This window comes from Glycine soja, chromosome 5, assembly GCF_004193775.1.
Source record: "Glycine soja cultivar W05 chromosome 5, ASM419377v2, whole genome shotgun sequence".
In the NCBI taxonomy this organism is placed as follows: domain Eukaryota; kingdom Viridiplantae; phylum Streptophyta; class Magnoliopsida; order Fabales; family Fabaceae; genus Glycine; species Glycine soja.
In genome coordinates, this window is record NC_041006.1 from 17,730,906 (window position 1) to 17,755,807 (window position 24,902).

General features: G+C 38.2%; 1 protein-coding gene across 1 annotated transcript; it reads right to left on the bottom strand.

Annotated features, from left to right (window-relative positions):
- Positions 1 to 6,099: 6,099 nt before the first annotated feature.
- LOC114412382 (general transcription factor IIF subunit 2) lies at positions 6,100 to 11,931 on the bottom strand. Its single transcript, XM_028376240.1, has 6 exons — positions 11,615 to 11,931; positions 10,335 to 10,443; positions 7,654 to 7,784; positions 7,487 to 7,561; positions 6,998 to 7,144; positions 6,100 to 6,674 (listed from the first exon to the last, which is right to left on the bottom strand). The coding sequence occupies exons 1-6, from the start codon at positions 11,843 to 11,845 to the stop codon at positions 6,570 to 6,572; spliced, it is 798 nt and encodes a 265-aa protein (XP_028232041.1). The 5' UTR covers positions 11,846 to 11,931; the 3' UTR covers positions 6,100 to 6,569.
- Positions 11,932 to 24,902: the final 12,971 nt, after the last annotated feature.

Sequence of the window (24,902 nt, forward strand, 5' to 3'; positions counted from 1 at the left end):
TTATCATTCATGAGCAGCGAGTCGAGTGGTAAACGCGCAGAGACAGATTCTGCGTCCTTTATCATTGAGGAACAACAAGTTGGATGGTAAATGCGCATAGATGAACTCTGCGCCCTGTATCATTCACGAACGACAAGTTGGGTGGTAAACGCGCAGAGACAGATTCTGCACCCTTTATCATTAAGGAGCAGCGAGTCGAGTGGTAAACGCGCATAGACGAATTCTGTGCCCTTTGCCATTCAGATTTCGCAAATTGGGTGATAAACGCGCATAGACGAATTGTGCGCCCTTTATCATTCAGGAGTAGCGAGTCGAGTGGTAAATGCGCATAGACGAATTCTGTGCCCTTTGCCATACAGATTTCGCAAATAGGGTGATAAACGCGCATAGACGAATTCTGCGCCCTTTATCATTCAGGAACAACAAGTTGGGTGTTAAACCCGCAGAGACAAATTCTGTACCTTTTATCATTCAGGAGTAGCGAGTCGAGTGGTAAATGCGCATAGAGGAATTCTGCGCCCTTTTCCATTCAGATTTCACAAATTGGGTGATAAACACGCATAGACAAATTTTGCGCCCGTTATCATTCAGGAGCAGCGAGTCGAGTGGTAAACGTGCATAGACGAATTCTGCGCCCTTTGCCATTCAGATTTCGCAAATTCGGTGATAAATGCGCATAGACGAATTCTGCGCCCTTTATCATTCAGGAGCAACAAGTTGGGTGTTAAACGCGCAGAGACAAATTCTGCACCCTTTATCATTCAGGAGCAACGAGTCGAGTGGTAAACGCGCATAGACGAATTCTGCGCCTTTTGCTTTTCAGTTTTCGCAAATTGGGTGATAAACACGCATAGACAAATTATGTGCCATTTATCATTCAGGAGCAGCGAGTTGAGTGGTAAACGCGCAGAGACATATTCTGCACCCTTTATCATTCAGGAGCAACGAGTCGAGTGGTAAACGCGCATAGACGAATTATGTGCCCTTTATCATTCAGGAGTAGCGAGTCGAGTGGTAAACGCGCAGAGACGAATTTTGCACCCTTTATCATTCAGGAACAGCAAGTTGGGTGGTAAACACGCAGAGATAGATTCTGCGCCCTTTGTCATTCAGATTTCGCAAGTCGAGTGATAAACGTGCAGAGACAAAATTTGCGCCCTTTGTCATTCGGGGACAGTAAGTCGAGAGGTGGGCGAAGACAAATTATGGTCATTCCGCGCACTTTTCGCCATCCAGAGGCAATCATGTCCGGTGGCACGCAGAGACAAATTATGGTCATTCTGTGTCTCGCCGCACAGGCTCGATCATGTCCAACAACACGCAGAGACAAATTATGGTCATTTTGTGTCTTGTATCAACCAAGAGCAACAAATTCGATAGTATCAGGATTATGTGTCGGTACTGATCATTTTCTAATTTTTGTAGGTTCTACTGGAAGGGAGGTTCACTGGCCGAATGGTGTTTCGCTCGAACGAAAATAGTGTCTTATCTTTACTTCCCTTTTATCTCCAATAAAAGACAAGTAAAGAGGGGCAACTGTCATACCCTAATTTTGTCCGGGGACCATCCATTGTTGGGATTCGACTCTCGTTTGACCACTTCGAGGTATTTGGCACCCATCGTTAGGCAATTTGTGAAGTTCCGAGACATGCTGGAAGCCAAAAGAAAAGCGTTGTAGCACAATCCATGAAGTTTTGTGACATGCCAGAAATTAAAAGGAAGTGTTAGTGCACAATCCGTAAAGTTCCGTAACATTCCGGAAGGCAAGAAAGGGATGATTATGTAATTCGTAAGGTTCCGCAACATTATGGAAAGAAAGCAAGTATCGTTACGAAATTCGTAAGTTTCCGTAACTTTACGGAAAAAAGAATCACCAAAAAAAGGGCAGGGGTGTAATTAGTAAAAATGGGGGTTCAAATAGCAACCAGACCCAATTGGGCCTTACAGGATGTTCCTCTAGAAGGCGGTTGCTTCTGGAGGAAGCAACCTAGCTCGCCTGGGAGAGCTGAGCTCGCCTGGGCGAGCTGAGCACACCTGGGCGAGCTGGTTGGCAAGCATCTCCTTCCTTTTCCTATAAATAAGGGAAGGAGGGAAGAACAAAAATGTTCAACCCTCCTGGTATCTGAGATTCACTTAAAATTAGTGAGAAAAATTGTTTCCGTGAAGAAAATCCAAGCCGAGGCACTTCCGTAACGTTTCCGTGGGTGATTTCGCGAAGATTTTCAGCCGTTCTTCGTCATTCGTCGTTTGTTCTTCGTCGTTCTTCGGTCTTCAATCGATAAGTTCCCGAAATCAAACTTTTCAATTCATTCTATGTACCCTTAGTGGTCCTCATTTGTTTTCACTAGCTTTTATTTTCATTTCATTTACTTTCCGTACCCCCCTTTTGACGTGCTTTAGTCATTTACTTTAGTCATTTTCTTGCCTAATCAAAAAATAAAATAAATTTCCACCGATCATTTGAATTGTAACATCCGTTAATTTCTGTTAAAATGAAATCCGACCGTTCGGTCATGTCGTAACCACGTTGGAAACCAAAAAGAGGTAAAATAATAATATAATAATCAAAATATCTTTGAGTAACATAATCAAAAAAATCAATCGGACGTTTTTCTTTGGAAGTTTCCTTGGATCAATTGACTAATAACCAAAGTGAAACTAAGGCTAAAATCAACTCACAAATCAAGATTTGTCCGAAAAATCACTAAAAACCGTTTTAAGGTCCAACGCCTTAAACGGTCCTTTTTGCTTTTATCGGTTAACATGGACCGTTGAAAAGCATAAAATCAACATGTAACTTTACCGCTTTTGCAAGAACTACGTAGGTCTGATTTCCTCATCGCAATTGAGGATACGTAGGAGCAAAAGCCCCGCTTTTGTCAACCACCCCAAGAGATCATTAATGGTCCAAATGCCTTAACGCTTCTCTCCTTTCAAAAACAAGAGATCGTTAATTGTCCAACGCCTTAACGTTTCTCTCCTTTCAAAAACAAGAGATCGTTAATGGTCCAACGCCTTAACGTTTCTCTCCTTTCAAAATCAAAAGACTGTTTAATGGTCCAACACCTTAAATGACCTTTTGTTCAATCAAAATATATCTTGCAAAAAAGATTAAAAAAAACAACTTAGCCAACGCTCAGTTCTAAAAGAACTACGTAGGTCTGATTTTCTCATCACAATTGAGGAATACGTAGGAGCAAAGGGAAACGCCCTTGTTGACCACAAAGAGATAAAAACATAAAAAGGCATAAAAAAGACATAAGAACGTAAAAAGGGAAAAGAATATAAATTGAAGTCATATTTGCACATTTGATTAAAGGTTGTCGTCTCTTGTGACGGACGCGTGGGGTGCTAATACCTTCCCCGTGCGTAAATACAACTCCCGAACCTTTCACTTAAAGTTCGTAGACTACGTCTTTTCCGATTTTTCCGACGTTTTCCTCAAATAAACGTTGGTGGCGACTCCGCGCGTATTCCTTTCTTGGAGGACGCACCCGCGAGTCACGCGTCGCCCTCCCACCGAAGGGTAGGTTGCGACAGCAGGGACAATCAATGATCTGGAGAGCAGTCGAGCGATGTCTACCTACGGAGGATTCTGACTGTTTAGTCAAGTGTCACCATATGAGTTGTTGTAGTGTGAGTGTCATTGAAAAGTAAAAAATCAAGGACTTTACAAACCCAATTCAACATAAATGAATAAATTGATACATTTTTTGTACAGGAATTGAACAGAGGTTTATAACTGAGTGATGTGTCATTATTTTCTCCTATTTCTTAACCCTTTTTGTCACCATTTTAATTAGTTATTAGCCTTAATTGTCAAATTAACTATGCAATTTTATTATTTGGGCCTACTTGACTAATTTTGTGTTTTTAATTTAATTTCAGGAGAATTATAAGCAATTGGGCTTGGATCTGGAATTAGGCTGAACCGGCTTGGACTTGAAGAGAGCAGACAATTTTATTTTATCTAATTTTATTTTATTTGGTCCAGTTTTATTTTATTTCATTTTTGGGCTTCGACTTAAAGCAGAATTGTAAACTTTGGGGCTGAGGACATATATAACAGCACCAGGGTTTTAGTAGGAGGAGACTATTTTTAGAGAGGAGAATTTTTAGGGTTTTGCAATTCCAGTTTTTACTGTTCACACGCATTGTTCACGTAGAATAAAATTTCGTTTTCTGCTTACAATTGAAATTTCATTTTCTACTTCTGCCTTTGAATTCGTTTTCGTTTCTGCTGATTAATGGAAGGCTAAGTCTCCAGCATTATTTTCTCTTGAAGATCAAGCACAACTCTCTTTGAGGTTTTGTTATTACTATTGAATTCTGATCAGTTTTTCCTCTTCACCAATTGCTCTGTATTTATTGCTATTAATCCATGCATGCTTCATGCTTGATTAATTGTCTCTGCGCTTAATTTACGTTCATGCTTAATGATCAGTTTCGTTCATGCTTAATGGACATGGGAGAGGGATTAATTGGTGTATGTGTTGCTAAATCACATAATGACAGCCTTAGGTTAATTTTCGCTTAGTAGATTAATTTCGGGTTGGATTAAGTGGGTGAACTGATTAGGGAAAAATTCTCATAACCTAGCATAAGAGACTTGCTTTTGAATCAAGGGGAAACAACACGTTTTAGTTCTGTTATTTCTTTAATTCAAATTACTTGTTGTTTAAATTACAAAAACAAACACCCCCCCCCCAATTCCTTACTGTTTTATTACTATCTGTTATAAACGTTTGGTTTATCATTGCTCATTGGAAGACGACTTAGGATCACTTCCTAGATACTGCATTTTTAATGTTTATTTGATTCGGGTACGGCCTCGATCACTGAGTTATGTGCAAATAACTTTGTTAGACCTCCTAATTTGGATGAAAAATTTTAAGAGAAAGAGAACAATTCTCTCTTTGATGTGATGTGGTGAACATGTTTGGATAGAGAATTTTAAAATAAATTGAAATTTTAGTGATTTATGATAAAATTAGAATTTCAAGTTCAACAAAAAAGTAAGAATTTGAAATTAGTCACGCGCTCTCTTTTTTTTACCTATATGTCCCTTCTCTTATTTCTAATAATACTTATAAAAAAGTAATAGTAATTATCTAGAATTCGAGAAAAAAAGAAATACATTTGATAGAAAATCTTTAGTAACTACATTTGTTTTTTAATATAATCAATAAATTTTCAAAAAAATTAGTATCAAGCTTGAGTTTTGAAGTACTTTCTTTATTTCCATAACATGAAAGTGTATCTCCCCTTTCTCTCCTCGCTCTCTCTCGTCTCCTCCCTCTCTCTATCTTCTCTTCTACCCCCTCCTCTCTTCACTTTCTTCTCTTCACCCTCTTTCATCTCTCTCCCCAATCATCTTTTTCTCTTCTCTCCCTCTTCTTTCTATCAATATTGATAAATTAAAATATGGATATCTGTATTTTATAATTATCAAATTTTAAAATTTTATGAATTATTAAATATTATCAAATCTGATGAATAAAAACTATTATCTATATTAAAATTACCAAGTTATTAAAACTACTTAAATATTTATGAATTATTAATATTTTAAAATTAACTAATGCTATTTTCATTAAATTTTAATATTTTAATTTTTTAAAAATATTTTTTTTGAAAAATCATTTGGTGGAAATTAAATTGCTCTATTCAAATTTTTTAATTAATTCATAAAAAAACATTTAAAAATGAAAGAAATTAATTCAAAGCAATTCAAATTTAAACCCTTTCAAGTTCTGAAATAATGAAATTCTTCATCCAAACAACCTAAAAAATTGATGATAGACTGGAGGCTGGACCCAAATTTTGCAGTTGAAACAAATTTAAGAACCAAAATTGCACTATTAAAAATTAAAAATTAAGTGACCAAAAATACACAACCGAAATCCTGTAAAGACCAACAGTAAATTGAAGCCCCCAATAAAAACGACGCTTACTCCTTCAACTTCAGTGTTTATCAAATAAGTTATAATTGCTCATCATAACTTTTCACAACGGTTTTGCTTCAAAACATTCTCTTATATTTCTATTGTGAACAAAACAAAGAACTTGACAACAACTGAGCGCTACAAAGCAACATGATGACAATAACCATCTGCAATTACCTTTGCAACAGTAGAATTGCATACAATGCATCTGATGGCTTACATGTATTCAAATTTTCAGTAAATTAAGTGCTTCTGTCCAATATCCAACTCGCTCACTTTAAAAAGCTTGTTTAAGTATCAGAAAGAGTTTAGAAAATTCTAAGCAGCGCAGTTCAACCTGTCTTGTGCCTTTTGCTACTTTTATCACATTCACATTGTAATTCTGTTAACTTTGCAATGGCATCGATCAAAAATGTCTCTAGTTCATTTTTTCAAAGTAGGAACAAAATAGTGGTGTAGCAAAATCTGCAAAATCACGTGCACAAGGAACTGAAAAGGCTCTAACAGGATGCAAGCTGCTTCATTGGGCAACTTGAACTTAATGAAAAAAACTAAATTAGTACGCTATACATCATTTGAAGAAGGTTAACAAATGGATCAGCACAGATAAAATTTGAAGGTTGCTTAATCGCCAGATTTTCTGTATTCAGGCTTCAGTTCATACGTGCCTTGATTAGTTCCTTTGTTGTTGTAGACACAAAGGTCTTTTAGTATATCTTTCAGAAATTGCTGTATAAATGTGTTAGATTCAACACATTAGTTAAAACAGGCACTACTAAAAGTAATAACTTCAAACAGAAATAAATGTCAATTTGAATGTATATATTGTTTCGTAATCATGTGTGCTTGTAGAGACCTACCTGTATAGATTAGTTCAATTGCACAAATATTATGTCCACTGTACATGCATATCTACTAGAAGCAACAAACTTTTATGGTTGTAATTCATTTTGTGTATAGAGATTTAAGATTGTGTAAGTGCTAAGTGTTCAAAAATATGGTGATATCCCATAATATCCAGATTATAAGAGAAAACTACTCAAAGCACATACTTCAGGTTGGTCGGTTTCTTGTATGAGGTTTCTTAAACTCCAATTTGGCTGCCGTTCAAATAGCTTGAACACAATCTCTTCCATCTCTCCACGGTCTCTTCTTGTTCTCTTCGTATCCGTTGCTTTAGCTGGAGATTTCTTCTTTTCCTAATCCAACACAAACTTCTGTTACAACTAATAAAAAATATTGAACAGCATAATAAGCCTGTAGATATAGTCCTCAACTCCACCTCTTCAACACTCTATCTCTCTCAGCCACACTGCTGATGCATTGACTTGTCACATGTAAGTATTTTTATATATGGAACCCTGATTGTCATTTTTATCTCATTATCAACCCAAAAGGAGGGGGGGGGGGGGGGGGGGGATGATTTGATCAGTAAGTTATATAATGATGATGAACTGCCATGATGCCAAAAAAGGGGTTTCTCTTAGCATGAAATCGTGGAGGACTGTAATTGGTAGCAAGAAACAGAATAAGCCATTTACACTGGGTCCAGAAGTGGAAAAACTTATCATCCCTGGCATTGGCCTCATATGTGCCCCACTATCGTTGTCAATAACCTGAAAAAAGAATTCAGAAGTCAAAGGTAATGGAAATTGTTTGCCTAAATCAATGGATCAACATTTAAAGAACTAGAGCTATAAGAAAAAACCTGTATCTGTCTACTTTTGACCATATACTTGTTTGTCCTTTCACGGCAGAGTTTACCATAGAGTTCAAGGGTTTGATTATGGGGCCTCATGTCAAACTTGTTCAGTATTTTTCCCTCCACAGAGATCTTTCCTACAAGACAAGAAATTTCAACAGGTGGATTTACATTTTGCTAAATTAGCTTTGATAGAGGAGATTTATGATGCTAAGGATATCAAACCAACTACTGTCTAGAGTAAAATATCCTTAAGAACAGAGAAATAAAAAAGTACAAAGAATAAGATATCATATAGTGTTGTAGTTGTAGACAGAAATTATATCGGAATATACAAGGACAGCACATTAATTAAATAAACTCGCCAGTCTCTCTGCATATTCAAAAAAGAAACCCCTCAGAAATAACCATTTGCTAAGCATCACAAAGAAAATAAGGAGACATATCAATCCCATAATAGGAGACAACTGAAGAAAAACCATCCTTGACATTTTTGAGATTCCTATCCAACCAAAAGCATCAGATAACAACATAAACTGCATGCCCGTTAGAGAGGATTTTCTGTCCAATACCCAGCGTCTAGACATTTTAAATAGTTGCTAGCAACTAATAACAGAACCAAAGAAACACAAATAAAAAAAATCATGAGAAAGTGTATCATGTTGTCTATATATCACCCACAAAACTATTACTAAGTGCTTCTGACCAAATGAAAGATTTCTCAGTAGAGGGAGTCTTAGACTTCAAAAAGGGAGCTTGTCAAGAAGACAGTTGTCCTTATTGGAGATGAATAAGGAACTGAAAAGGATTTACAAGAAAAACCTTCATAGGAGTCTACAGTGTAAATCCTACCATCCTCAAAAAAAGAAAAAAAATGAGTGGGACCATAAAAGTTAAGGAAACCAAGGAAGAGACTTCATTCCATAGCCTCGGCATTTGATTTCAAAAAGGAATAGAAGTTCCAAGTAATAGAAGAATTCTTCAAACAAAAGTGGATGGAAATGGGAAGGTTGATAATAAAGGATGGGAATGGAAATATTAGAAAACAAAATGTTGCAGCAGTGTCTATTCAAACATCATTTGCTCAAGTTAAATCACGAGGTAGAGTTATCTAGGAAGTATTAAAACCCTAAATGGATTGGCAATATAAAATTCTAGAAGATTTCACTCCTTTATGGTGATAGGTTCACTTAAGAAGGAACAGTGAGGAATCTAAACCATGGATGAAAAATAATATCAACAAATCCAAGTTATGTACAAATATTTTTGTCATAATTACTATTAAACTAGGTTTGAAATTTCTCACTTTCCCCTCAAAATGAACCCCTATATTTTGGAGGAGCAGAGTCTAATGCTATAATACGCAGTTCAACAGTTACCCAATTTATAACCATTCAGAAAAAATAGCTCATGGCTTAAGATAATTAACTGAGACCTTTCATGAGACAAGGAACATTGATAATAAAATCCAAAACCTTGAAATGTAAAGAAATTTGGATTCATCTTTTCCATTTTGTAGTAAATGATTATTGAAATTTAGAATGCTATATCGAAAGCTAGAAGATGCCAAGATGGAATATCGAAATTGAAGAAAAATTTACATGACAGTGAGTTGACTGTAAAATTCTCAACTTCTCATTCCTGTTATTATTTTTCTTTGGCATATAACATAAACTATATTGTTAGGAAAGTAACTAAAAATAATTGAACATATTGAAGAAAGTTATCCTCTGCATCAAAGCTTGAAATGACACCAAGAAGTTGTCTGTCTTTAATATAACTAAATAAACCGGAACATGTAGCGTCCCAATCCAAAGAAACATGTACACATACCCAAAATGTAATTATAAAGGATGATAGTGCAAGGTAAAGCAACAAAATGCTAAGCATTTAATCAGTCCCCTCCCATTGTCTGATCAATCAATTTGCAATGTCCTAATATTTTTTAATGAGTGTTCATTATATGAATTGCATTCAGCGTCTCATTTTTTTACTGATTGATACTCTCACACTGTGCATGCAAAACTTGAGCTTCTCATAGTTGACATTCCCATCTATCTCTCTGATAGACCTCTGGTGATTAGACGTATATGGGGAAAGGGTAGAAAAGGAAGCAGTTAGGGCCACGGATACAGTAAGTGCATGTTTGATTAACCATTTAAGGACTGTTAGGGCTTTACAACATACTTTACAGCAAATGAAACAAACAGCTCTATGATTCTCCCTTCAAACAATCACATGATTCATTACTTCATTTTCCATCCAAGTAATTACAGGTTCAATTTCAGAATTGCATGCTTTGTTAAAACAGATTAACTCAATTGTTGGAAAGTCAAATTCATAACTAATGAATAAAAGAATGCACATGCATCTTTAATTCTTCTGATTATTGGAAAAATTCATGGCTGATACATATGAGGTCCACTTATTTCAACCTACAGAGTTAAAATGAATGAACACACACCTTCATTTTTTTCTTTTTTGAAGGAACACACTCTATTCCATGAAACAGGTGATCATTTAATGACAGCAGAATATGACAAAATAATATGAAAGTAATATACAGCTGAGTGTTCAAATTATGGAAGCTACTTCATGTCAAACAAAGATATAAATAACAGTGCGCTTAATTATTGACTAAAGTAACTTTCAATACACATGGTCACTGAAAGATGAATATTATTTACCTTGTGGTGTGTCAGAAAACACAGACATGGGAATGAAGTCTTTAGACATATCCATAACATAACATCTGGGTATATGTCCAGCTTCAGTTCCGGCCAACTCCATTGTAAACTGAGTATTTTAACTAAACAATCAATTTAAAAGGACAAAAATCACAGGGAAAAGTGTTATTAATAGTTACAATCACTAACTATTTTCATATCATACACAACATATGACAAGATGCAATTCCTTAGGTGCTTTTTGGGTTGCTTTCCAATCAGAATTAGAATATCACAAACCTATGCTATGCTTAACGCAAACCTCTATTAGGCAGACTACCAAGTACCAAAGTTAAACTCCAATTCTGATTGGAGAACAATACCGAAAGCAAATTTTAAAGAAATTAAAAGTGAATTATATTTTATATTCTACCACTAAGGTAAAAGGGGTTTAAAAAAAATGCAGGATGTAATGAAAATTATTTAGCATTAAAAGTGAATTATATTTTATTTTCTACCGTCATGCAATTTTGTTAATCCAAGCAAGGTTTACGGATTGCAATATCAAGGTTTTTGGAGTGTCCCTAACAATAGTGGCCAACGCATCGGTCACATTATGCAACAAAGCTTAGAACACTATTTAAAACCACGAAACAAAGTGAACCTTCCCAATTAATCAACAAGATTTTGGTAGGACTAATTCAATGAAAATCGAGCCTTCGATTTGAGTGGTTCTTCTTTTCTCAACACTTTCACTCAACCAAACATAGCATATAATACACTACAATATAATATAATGTAAGACTTTGCAACCACCCAATGTCAATATTTTTTTTATTATCCCATTATATTGGATGTGAAGTATCCATCGGCATTGTCAATGATTAATCTCTGCCGGTGAACTGTCTGGCCCCTCAGAGGATCTCTTCTCCCAATCACTTTTTTTTCCCATCAACAAGACCTGAACCCGTGCCAATGCCCTTTTTTTGGTAGATGATGGAAAATAAACAACAGCTAGCAAAAACTACAAAACACTAAAGGAGTCTTTACGAAAAGACTCTAAGACCCAGAAAGGTGGTGAATCCCATGAGCAATCCACCCTTGCATTTCTGGCACCCCAATCCACAAGCAAATCAGCTACCGAATTGGCATCCCTAGGCACTACATTAAAAGAGACCTTCCACTCTCGCTGAATCAGCTCCTCCAATGCCGATTGATTACGCATAACATAACATTCACACATTCTTTATATTATTATTATTATGATTATGTTGAATATTATTAGCGAAGAGAGTGAGAACCTGAGGGGGAGAATCGTCGTCGTTGGAGTTGAGGGGGTCGATGGAGACGACGACCTTGGCAACGGGGCGAGAGGGGTCGGAGGGAGGAGCGCGGAGGGAGCGAGAGACGAGGGGAGGGCACTTCATCAGCCACACTGCTCTCTCCGCCTTCGACGTGTCCACGTAACCATTGCTGTTCGTGTTCGTGTTCGTGTTCATGTGTTTACCATTACCACCACATTGGTCTTCCATCGCACCGAGAAACAAGATAATGAAGAGAGAGCGAGTTTGGTGGCGAGCAATTCTTGAAGTTGAAGCAGAATGGAAACCGTTTTGGTCCCTGCAGTATTTATGGGGGTAGGAAGAATTTGATAGAGAATAAATAGTGTGAAAAGGAAGAATTACCACTTTACTTTAATTTAAATATTTTATTATTTTCTTTACTTTTCTTTTCACTCTAAGGTTATGTTCCATAAAATTACCTGAAAAGTTAGTTGAAAGTTAAAAAGCTAGTTGGAAGCTGAAAAATTAACATATTAAATTATAAGTGTTTGATAAAACTAGTTGTTGAAAGTGTAAAATGACCGAAAAATAATAAAATTATGATATATTTTAAAATGATAACTAGGAAACTAAATAAGTATATTGAGGATAAAAATGGAAGAAAATAAAAAAATTAGAAGATAACATTTTAAAAGGCGCTACTTCAAAGCTACTAAGGCTACATTTGGTAAGATAATTCAACTAGTTTCTTTCTAGCTTTTTTTACTAACTGAAAAACTTGTTTAGTTGTTCGGTAAACAAATTTTTTTAAGTTGTTTCTTAGTAGCTTCTAACATTTTTTGAAACACTATTTTGAAGTAACATTAAAACTCTTGCTTTAACTTCTAAATTTTTATATTTTCTTTTATTTTTATTCTCAATACATTTACTCAATTTCCTTATTACCTTTCTAAAATAAATTATGATTTTATTATTTTTATGTCATTTTACACTTTTTAGCTACTTTAACTATTAGTTTTATCAAACACTTATAATTTAAAAAGCTAACTTTTTAGCTACTAGTTAGTTTTCCAACTTTCAATCAGCTAGTTTTATAGAATATAGCCTAAAAAAAGCTTGTTTACCATGCATAGCCTTGAAGTAACATTTTTTAAAATGCTAGCTTCTAACTTTTTAAATTTTCTTTCATTTTTATCCTAAATATATTTGTTACCTTTTTAAAATAAAACATGATTTTATTATTTTTCAGCCATTTTACAATTTTCAGCTACTTCAACAACTAGTTTTACCATACATTTATAATTTAGTAAGCTAGTTTTTCAACTTCCAGCTTCCAGTTACCAACTAGCTTTCTAGCTTTCAGCTACTAACTAGCTTTCAAACTTCCAACTAATTTTTCAGCTGAAAGCTAAAAAGCTAGCTTATTAAATTATTAGTATTTGATAAACTTAGTTGTTGAAGTAGCTAAAAAGTATAAATTGATAAAAAAAATTATAAAATCATATGATTTATTTAAAAAAGGTAACTAGGAAATTTAATAAATATATTGGGGATAAAAATGGAAGAAAATATAAAAAGCTAAAATTTAAAAGCTAGCATTTTAAAAAACACTAGAAGTTACTTAAAAAAAACCTTTTTACCGAACAATCAAACAAACTTTTCAGTTAATAAAAAAGGTTAGAAGCTAGCTGAAATGTCTTGTCGAACATAGCCCACTAAGCAAGTTTTTTTAGTAGCTTCTAGCGTTTTTTTGAAATGCTTCTTGAAATAGCATTTTTTAGAACACTAGCTTTTACTCTTTTTTTAATATACTTTCTTTTATTTTTGGCAAAGCTAGCTAGAAACTTAAAAATTAGGTTAAAGTTAAAGAGCTACCTGGTAGTTGGAAGCTGAAAATCTAGCTTATTAAGGTTATATTTGGCAAGACATTTTAGCTAGTTTTTAGTTTTTTTCACTAGCTGAAAGGCTTGTTTAATTGTTGGGTAACAAAATTTTTTAGTAGCTTCTAGCATTTTTTGAAACTATTATCATAGTGGCCTCAATGAACTCAAGAAAAGAGGGGGGGGGGGGGTGGTGAATTGAGTTTATAAACTTTTTCTTTGTTAACACACTTTAATTCCTTTTTACATGATAAATATGATAATGTATCAAAACCTTGATTAAAAAGAGAAAAACAAGTAATTAAGATCTTTACCAATATAAATGAATACAGTAAATTTACAATAAAAGTAAAGAGGTAAGGGAAGAGAGAATTGTAAACTCAGTTTATATTGGTTCGATCACTTCTTGTGCCTATGTTTAGTCCCCAAGCAATCCACTTGAGGTTCCACTATCTTTCAAATCCTTTACAAAACACTCTTACACCTTGGGATCCCTCACCCTTTGTGTTTGAGTCTCTCAAGAATCAAGAGATACCACACTCTTGTTCTTATAAGGGATTTCTTACCCTTTTCAAAAGTTTAGCCAAAGAATATAAGAATTCACTCTCTGATTTAGAGGAAATGTTATAAATGGAATCACTAGAAGATTTCTCAATAATAAGTGTATTTGTGCAAGTTTTTTTTATATCAAGAACTTGATGATTGAGAATGATTGTTAACAAGATTTTTTCAAAAGTTTCTCATCTATGTAAACGTGTTAAAATGATGAATATTTATAGGCATAATTCGTGTAAATTGTTAGGGGTCATTCTCAAATGATGTAACTCTTCAAAACACACTTTTTGGTGTAATTTCAAATTTTGAATTAAAAAAAAATATATTGTTACTTCTGGTAATTGATTACATGATGTGGGAATCGATTACATTTATTCTAGAACTCGAAAAAGAATTTTAACACTTTTAAAAGAAACTTAAAGACTTGATTTAAATTAATCAAATGACCAAATATGCTTATTGGAAAAATCTTTTAACAATTTAACCTAAGTCTTAAATCTTCTAATTGCTTGATTTGTCCGTGTTCAAGATTCTTCATGTTATTTTGCTTTTTCCTTACCGTTGTTTGTTTTTTGGCATCATCAAAACCTACAACATTACATAACCACTAAAACACTACTTGATGTAGTGTTTCTTAAAATGTTAGTTTCTAATTTCTAACTTTTTATATTTTCTTCTATTTTATCCTCAATATATTTATCTAATTTCCTAGTTACTCTTTTTAAATAAATCATTATTTTATTATTTGTTGTCAATGTACACTTTTCAATAGCTAGTGTCGCAACCTACCCTTCGGCGGGAGGGCGACGCGTGACTCGCGGGATGCCTGTTCCACGAAAGGAATACGCGCGGAGTCGCCACCAACGTTTATTTGAGGAAAACGTCGGAAAAACCAGAAAAGACGCGATCTACGAACTTTTAAGTGAAAGGTTCGGGAGTTGTATTTACGCACGGGGAAGGTATTGGCACCCCACACGTCCGCCCCAAGGGACGGCAGCCTTTAATCGAATGTGCAAACATGACTTTGATTTTTACGTTCCCTTTTATGTCCTTATATCCTTTATACCCTTTTTATATTTTTTCTTTTTTGTGGTCGACAAGGGTGTTTCCCTTTGCTCCTACGTATTCCTCAATTTGGGATGAGAAAATCAGACCTACGTAGTTCTTTCGGAACAAAGTGTTTGGTTTAAGTTTGTTTTTTGTCTTTTTTGCAAAATATGTTTTTTATTTGAACAAAAGGTCATTTAAGGTGTTGGACCATTAAACGGTCTTTTGATTTTGAAAGGAGAGAAACGTTAAGGCATTGGACCATTAACGATCTCTTGTTTTTGAAAGGAGAGAAACGTTAAGGCATTTGGACCATTAACGATCTCTTGGGGTGGTCGACAAAAGCGGGGCTTTTGCTCCTACGTATCCTCAATTGCGATGAGGAAATCAGACCTACGTAGTTCTTGCAAAAGCGGTAAAGTCACATGTTGATTTTATGTTTTTGAACGGTCCATGTTAACCGATAAAAGCAAAGAGGACCGTTTAAGGCGTTGGACCTTAAAACGGTTTTTAGTGATTTTTCGGAAAAAAACTTGATTTGTGAATTGATTTTAGTCTTAGTTTCACTTTGGTTATTAATCAATTCATTCAAGGAAACTTCCAAAGAAAAACGTCCGATTGATTTTTTTTATTATTTTATTCAAAGATATTTTGATTATTTTATTATTATTTTACTTTTTTTGGTTTAACCGAGGTTATAGCGTGAACGATCAGTTAGATTTCGTTTTAACAGTGATTAAACGAGATTACAACACAAATGATCGGTTGAAATTCATTTTATCATTTATTAGACGAGAAAACGGCTTAAATAAATGGTTAAAGCACGTTAAAAACAGAAGAAAAGAAAACTGAAAGTAAACGAAATTAAAGTGAAAGTACACAAAACAAGAAATGAATTGAAAGTCTCGAATTCGAAAACTTACCCGTTGAAGAACGAAGAACGAACGAAGAACGGATGAAGAACGGTGAAGAACGATGAAGAATTTCCACAGAATCGCTTACGGAAGCGTTACGGAAGTACTTCGACTTGATTTTTCTTCACGAAAACGTGTTTTTGCCCAAAATAGCCGAAATGCATAGCCAAAGGGGTCTTGAACATTTTGAAACAGCTCCCCCCTCCCCTATTTATAGAAAAAAAGGAGGTGCTTGCCGCCCAAAGACTTAATGAAGAAGATTTCTAAGCGCACCCGAATTACTAAGTTCACCCCCCTTTTCGTATTTTACGGAAAAGTTACGGAAGCCTTACGGAACTGTTTTTGAATTTGATTTTCATCTTTTTTCTTTTCGCTTTTACCAATGTTAAGTGGAATATGCTTACCCAAGGTTTTCGGAAATTTTACGGAAGTATTACGGAAGCCGCGGAAGCCCCGAAAACTATTTTTCAAAAACGTGGAGGAGCTTGCCGCCCAGTTGCTTCCTCCTTAAGCAACCCAACTTCCAAAATGTTCTTGGGCCTAGATTTGAATTGCTATTTACACCCCTATCTTGATAAGTTCACCCCCCTTACCTTTTTTGGTGATTCTTTTTTCGTAAAGTTACGGAAACTTACGAATCTCGTAACGATACTTGTTTTCTTTCCGTAATGTTACGGAACCTTGCGGATTACATAATCATCCCCTTTTTGACTTACGGAATGTTACGGAATCTCACTTAATTATGCAACGATGCTTCCATTTGATTTCCGGCGTGTCACGGAAACTTACGGATTGTGCATCAATATTTTTTTGGTTTTCCGGCATGTCCTGGAATTTCACAAATTGCCTAATGATGGGTGCCAAGCACCTCACAAGGACCAAAGAAAGGTCGTATGTCATCAAGCAAAGGTCCCCGGACGAAATTAGGGTATGACAGTTGCCCCTCTTTACTTGTCTTTTATTGGAGATAAAAGGAAAGTAAAGATAAGACACTAATTTCGTTCCTCTCGATTTGACGAGAGTCGCGGGTGACCGTAAAATCTCCACATGCAAATGACTTGTTGTTCCCGGATTTTCACAAATTGCCTAATGATGGGTGCCAAGCACCTCACAAGGACCAAAGAAAGGTCGCATGTCATCAAGCAAAGGTCCCCGGACGAAAATTGGTGTATGACACTAATTTCGCTCCTCTCGGTTGACGAGAGTCGCGGGTGACCATGACTTGTCGTTCCCGGAATTTCACAAATCGCCTAATGATGGGTGCCAAGCACCTCACAAGGACCAAAGAAAGGTCGCATGTCATCAAGCAAAGGTCCCCGGACGAAAATTAGGGTATGACACTAATTTCGCTCCTCTCGGTTAACGAGAGTCGCGGGTGACCATGACTTGTCGTTCCCGGAATTTCACAAATCGCCTAATGATGGGTGCCAAGCACCTCACAAGGACCAAAGAAAGGTCGCATGTCATCAAGCAAAGGTCCCCGGACGAAAATTAGTGTATGACACTAATTTCGCTCCTCTCGGTTGACGAGAGTCGTGGGTGACCATGACTTGTCGTTCCCGGAATTTCACAAATCGCCTAATGATGGGTGCCAAGCACCTCACAAGGACCAAAGAAGGGTCGCATGTCATCAAGCAAAGGTCCCCGGACGAAAATTAGTGTATGACACTAATTTCGCTCCTCTCGGTTGACGAGAGTCGCGGGTGACCATGACTTGTCGTTCCCGGGTTTTCACAAATTGCCTAATGATGGGTGCCAAGCACCTCACAAGGACCAAAGAAAGGTCGCATGTCATCAAGCAAAGGTCCCCGGACGAAAATTAGGGTATGACACTAATTTCGCTCCTCTCGGTTGACGAGAGTCGCGGGTGACCATAAAATTTCCGCATGTAAATAACTTGTTGTTCCCGGAGGAACAAAAGGTGCAGAAGACTATGTCAGTCTCTGCATGCTATCAAGCGTTCTGTCTTACAGATAGCAAAAGAATGTTTATACGGATAACCACTCGGGTATTTCCGCGTATCATCGGGCCCGCCGCCTCTGGATGACACAAGGGTGCTGAATGACCAAATTTTGTCTCTGCTTGTCATCGGGCCCGCCGCCTCTGGATGACACAAGGGTGCAGAATGACCAAATTTTGTCTCTGCTTGTCATCGGGCCCGCCGCCTCTAGATGAAAAAAGGGTGCGGATAACCGTAAGGTATCTCCGTGTATCATCGGGCCCGCCGCCTCTGGATGACAAAAGGGTGCGGATAACCGTAAGGTATCTCCGCGTATCATCGGGCCCGTCGCCTCTGGATGATACAAGGGTGCAGAATGACCAAATTTTGTCTCTGCTTGTCATCGGGCCCGCCGCCTCTGGATGACAAAAGGGTGCGGATAACCGTAAGGTATCTCCGCGTATCATTGGGCCCGCCGCCTCTGGATGACACAAGGGTGCAGAATGACCAAATTTTGTCTCTGCTTGTCATCGGGCCCGCCGCCTCTGGATGACAAAAAGGGTGCGGATAACCGTAAGGTATCTCCGCGTATCATCGGGCCCGCCGCCTCTGGATGACACAAGGGTGCATGTCACATGACCTCAGGGTCAGTATGACAAAGATTATGGGGCGGCCGACAAAAGCAAGGCTCTTGCTCCTACGTATCCTCCAATGAGGAACTCAGACCTACGTAGTTCTAGATAACTTGTGAGACTGGAAAAGTCTCCATCGGAAGATGCTGACATCTCCGGAAAGGGCGCAGATGACCACATTGGCCTCTGCTCGTCAATCACACTTGGGGTCACTGAATGACGAGGTGCGAATAACCGTAAGGTGTCTCCGCAGGCTACCAGCTCTTGGGTCATGGCAACAAAAGGCGGTGTGGTCGACAAAAGCGAGGCTCTTGCTCCTACGTATCCTCCAATGAGGAACTCAGACCTACGTAGTTCTGGATAACTCGTGAGACTTGAAAAAGTCTCGGTGTTTTCTTCGCTAAAATGCAAACATGCTTTAGTAAAGAGATAAATATTCCAACTGATTAGAGCAGCATACGCTTTTTTGAGTAAAAAAAAACAATGCGTTTACCGGGGAAGGAGAGTCTGCTGATGAAATCCCCCATAACCTTAACTGAGATTTTGGATGTTAGCATTTCGTTTTCTAAATGAACATTTAGAGGAAACACTGGGTTCGACAAAATAGAAGAAAATCACTCAAAGTGTATCAATCTCGCACAGGTAAGTGTTTCATCCTAATTCCGAACCATAGATATATCATGACTTGACTTTGCAAATCATTTCCTATCAAATCAAAAATTACATGTGTGATCATGGATCAATAGGACTTCCCTCGGGAATGGGTTCTTTTGGTGGGTTTTTCGGCTTTTGTGTGTTTTTGGCTTTTGATTTTTTGTTGGCTTTTTCCTTTTCTGTTTTTGTTTAGTGTGGGGCAAAAAAAGGTTGCTAGCGCACAAGATTTTGGTTGGCAACTAAAGGGGGAAGACCATTTTAGGTCATGGTTTCCTTTCCTTCTTTTTGTTCATTTGGTGACAATTCTGTATTGTTCAGATATTGTCCGGTCCAAAGACCTCTCTGCACATTTCTTTTGGTTTCTTTGACCAGGAGCTTTCTTCTTTTTTTACTTTCTCCCATTCCTTCTTTTTTTTTTTTGACTTGGAATTTTCTTTCCTTTCTCTTCGCTTTCTCCCACTCTTTGATTGGGAATTTTCTTGCTTCCTTTTTTCCTTTGATTGGAAATTTTCCTTCCCTCTTTTTTTTGCTTTCTCTTTGATTGGAAATTTTCCTTCTCTTTTTCTTTGATTGGAAATTTTCCTTCTCTTCTTTTTTTGCTTCCGGGGGTAAGGATTGACATTCTCACCCTGGGTCAAGGTTTATGGTGAGTCAGGATTTTGGCTCAAGACTTGTAGAATGGCTAGGCATGATACATGTCAGGGTTTGGTTTGGTTCAAGGACAAAAAGGGATGCCCCACATTATTTCCATGACACAAATGCAAAAATGATGATTTGGAAACTTTATGCAAAACTGGTCATGCATGCACCTATGTGGACACTCAAGTGTCAAATTTTTATGGTCATGTGATGCTAGGGCTCAGGATTCATTTCCTCTATTTTTAGTCAACCCAATGTTTCCAAAATATGCTCTTTTATCAATTTGTGCATTCATCCGAGTCCATTTTGGGCGTCCGGGAAAATTTCACAGCATTCACCCTTCAGGTGTACACACATTTTTTTCAAAAACTAGTTATGATCAGCGAATTTTTCTTCAAAGAAAAGTTGGAAGTCATCTCTTTTCAAAAGCATGTTGGTTTTTCAGCTAGACAACTTATTTTTCTTTTTTCTCTCTTTTTTTTCTTCTCTTTTTTTTATTTGTTTATTTCTTTTTCTTGTTTTTTTTCTCTTCTTTTTTTTTCATGAGGTATTTAGCTATATACATGCATATCCAAGGTATCTTGCTACCTAAACATACATATATATGTTTTGTAAGGTATTTTTGCTATATACATGCATATCCAAGGTATCTTTCTACCTAAACATACATATATATTTTGTGAAGTATTTTTTGTTTACATACATGCATATCTAAGGTATCTTTCTACCTAAACATACATATATATATATATATATATATATATATATATATATATATATATATATATATATATATATATATATTGTGAAGTGTTTTTTGTTTACATACATGCATATCTAAGGTATTTTTCTACCTAAACATACATATATATATATTTTGTGAAGTGTTTTTTTGTTTACATACATGCATATCTAAGGTATTTTCACTACCTAAACATACATATATATGTTTTGTAAGGTATGACTACCTTCCGAGCTTGCGCTTGTTTTATTTAAATTCCCAGGATCATGAGCAACTAGGTGCGTCCTACTATAAAAAGTGATCAAATAGCAGGCAGAAATTTAAAAGGTACTAGGTTACCTCCTAGTAGCGCTTCTTTAACGTCTTTAGCTGGATGCCTTATGACTTGTCGGTCACTGACCTAGTACTTTGCTTACCTTTGGCTTTGGACTTGGTCACCTATTGGTCGGCCATGTGGTGTAGGCAATACTCAAACCTTTTTGTGGATGAGCAGAGGTGAACTCTAGAGGTGATGGCGGTGCGTCTGTTGCCCGCTGCCGGCCATCGCCAGGCTGCTGTGGTGTTTCGCCCTGCGCCTGCCTGGAGACGCAAAACTTCTTGATGAAAGCTCGATTGGTAGGGGGGACCTGATGACCTTGTTGGGGGCGACAGGCACTCCCTAGAACTGACAGAGACCCGTATTTAGAGCTGGCAACTCCAAGACCCTGTTGGCCTTCTTCGGGTCCACTAGGTGTCTTGCGGGCACAATCCCCGTAAACAATAGATGACATCAGAAATCAGTTGGGGGAGGTGCATACTTACCTATGCCACGGTGACATGAACTTGCTGGGGGGAACGGGCGCCCTGTAGGGCCGACAGAGGCCCGTAACCAGAGCTGGAAACCCCAGGGCCCTGTTGGACTTCTTCAGGTCCACTGGGTGTCTTTGTGGGTGCGATCCCTGCAAACAATAGATGGTATCAGAAATCAGTTGAACCATATGCATACTTACCCATGTCGGGACGACACAGACCAACTGATACTTTTGCAGGGGGAGATTGGCATTGCGGTCGCTGGGCAGAATGTTGCTAAGTAGCAATGTCATCTATATCTGTGTAAGAGTGGTCATGTTGGTGCGCATGATCCGCACTCGTCCCTTTGCAGCGGCACGGGTGAAATCTTGCCCCGGTATGCATAGTAGCTGTGTGATAGCCTCCTTCTCTGGTTGTGCTCGCACAGTTGGCCGTCCTCCAATATCAGGGGGTGGCCCAGGAACTGTTAAAAGGAAACTACTGGTCCCTTAACCGGGAGTGCAAGTCTTGGTTAAGCATTTAAGGATAGAGGACCTTAAATTCTCTTAAGGTGCGGATGTGGAGCACACTGAAAATGAGGACACGTAGCCCTCTAAAGGTGAGGGCGTGCAACCCTCTCAAGGCGAGGATGTATAGTCCTCTGGAGGTGAGGGCGTGTAGTCCTCTCATGGTGAGGGCGTGCAACCCTCTGTTGGCGAGGACGTGTAGTCCTCTAAAGGTGAAGGCGTGTAGCCCTCTGTTGGCGAGGACGTGTAGTCCTCTAAAGGTGAGGGCGTGTAGCCCTACGAAGGTGAGGACATGCAGTCCTCTGATGGCGAGGGCGTGTAGCCCTCTGAAGGTGAGGACGTGTGGTCCTCTAAAGGTGAGGGCGTGTAGCCCTACGAAGGTGAGGACATGTAGTCCTCTGAAGGTGAGGGTAACTAGTACCCAAGGCAAGGGCGAGTAGCCCTCTCAAGGCGAGGACGTGTAGTCCTCTGGAGGTGAGGGCGTGCAGCCCTCTGATGGTGAGGACATGTAGTCCTCTCAAGGCGAGGACGTGTAGTCCTCTGGAGGTGAGGGCGTGCAGCCCTCTGATGGTGAGGACATGTAGTCCTCTCAAGGCGAGGATGTTTAGTCCTCTCAAGGTGAGGACGTGCAGTCCTCTGAAGGCGAGGATGTGTAGTCCTCTAAAGGTGAAGGCATGTAGCCCTACGAAGGTGAGGACATGTAGTCCTCTGAAGGTGAGGGTAACTAGTACCCAAGGCGAGGGCGGGTAGCCCTCTCAAGGCGAGGACGTGTAGTCCTCTGGAGGTGAGGGCGTGCAGCCCTCTGATGGTGAGGACATGTAGTCCTCTCAAGGCGAGGACGTGTAGTCCTCTCAAGGCGAGGACGTGTAGTCCTCTCAAGGTGAGGACGTGGAGTCCTCTGAAGGCGAGGATGTGTAGTCCTCTAAAGGTGAGGGCGTGCAGCCCTCTGTTGGCGAGGACGTGTAGTCCTTTAAAGGTGAGGGCGTGTAGCCCTACGTTGGCGAGGACGTGTAGTCCTCTCAAGGTGAGGACGTGCAGCCCTCATTTGGCGAGGACGTGTAGTCCTCTAAAGGTGAGGGCGTGTAGCCCTACGAAGGTGAGGACATGCAGTCCTCTGATGGCGAGGGCGTGTAACCCTCTGAAGGTGAGGACATGCAGTCCTCTGATGGCGAGGGCGTGTAGCCCTCTGAAGGTGAGGACACGCAGTCCTCTGATGGCGAGGGCGTGTAGCCCTCTGAAGGTGAGTACATGTAGTCCTCTGAAAGTGAGGACACACAGTCCTCTTAAGGTGAGGGCGTGCAGCCCTCTGTTGGCGAGGAGTGTAGTCCTCTGAAGACCAGGGTACTAGTACCCGAGGGTCCATCCTTATGAGAAAGCAAGAGATCGACTCATCGAGAGAGCTGGTCATCCCAAATTCAAAAGATTTGGACATTTAGATGTAGGGAATCTATGTAGTTAACATGATTTTGAGGGATGCAAATGCATGCAACCTTTGTTGTGAAATTTGGGTAAATGCGGACTTTATATGAAACAATGCAATGTAATGGAAAGTTGTACAATGTTCATGGCATTCTTTCCCTATTTTGTGATTTTGATTTTGATTTGATTTTTTTTTTTTTGGAAAACACAGATTGACTGCCCTTTTGAAAAAGGTGATAATTCATGCAACCTCATCCTATCTTTTTGCAAATCTCTCCGGGAACTCCCTCAGAGTGTATGTTCTTTTTGATTTAGTCACTTGACCATTTTGGAGTGACGGCAATGGAGTCGTTTGATGTTTAATCAATCCATTGAAATCCTAGGGTTTGTCCCCTTTTTATTGTTAAAAACATCGATGGGTGAGAACTTTTGATCGGCCCCTATGTTCACTTGAGGCTCATGCACGGTGCCCCTCATTGCTCCAGTGTAAGGCTTTGAGGTACCAATCGTTGTCTTTTGTCATGACCTTGTAGCTGGGAACCTATTGAGTGAGAACTTCTAATCTGCCCCTAGGTTCGTTTGAGGTTTATGCATGGGGCCTTTCATTGCCCCAGTGTAGGGCTTAGAGGTACCAATTGTTGTCTTGTTTTCACAACCTCGTAGTGAGGAAGAATGAAAGACGCAATTGATTCTTGCAAAAAGAATTTTCCAAGGACGAGAAATAGTTGAAGGATTTTTCAGCTGATGGATTAAGTCAAATGACTCCTATGTAGAAGCAAGATGTTTTGATGTCTTGATGATGCTAAAGGATCAAGTGCTTCTAAGTTTTATTCAAGACAAGAATCCAAGAAAGTCAAGATATATGATCAAGTTGATTTCAAGAATCTTTTGGAAGAAGTTTCCAAATTGAAAAAACAAAAGGTTTGACCAAAGAATTCTATCATTTCAAATTGAGATTTGCTCTTCGGTAATCGATTACTAGCAGTTGAAAATGTTTATAACAGTCACTAGAAATTTGAATTCAAAATTTATAATGTGTAATCGATTACACATGGATGGTAATTGATTACCAGCAATTTATTCAAATTTTAAAGCCTGTGATCTATTACACAAGTCTTGTAATCGATTACCAGAGGAGATTTTCAGAAAATAATTTCCAAGAGTCACATCTATTCAAATGGTTTATGAATGGCCATCAAAGGTGACTTGGAAACACGAATTTAAAGAGAGTTTTCATTGCCCACAAAGTTTATCCTCTCAAAAGATTAAGAGTTTTTCTGAACTGAACTGTCTTATCCTCTCAAAAAGATTCCTTGGTCAACCACTTGCATATTCAATAAGGAATTTTGATTGGTCTTCATTGTACAATCTATCCCTTTTAAGAGAGATTTCTTCTTCTCTTCTTCTTACTTATGAAAAGGGATTAAGAGACTGAGAGTCTCTTATTGTAGAGGATTCTTGAACACAAGGGAAGGGTTGTCCCTGTGTGGTTCAGACTTTGTAAAAGGAGTTTTACAAAGAGAGTGGAAAATCTCAAGTGGGTTTCTTGAGGACTGGACGTAGGCGCGGGAAGTGGCCGAACCAGTATAA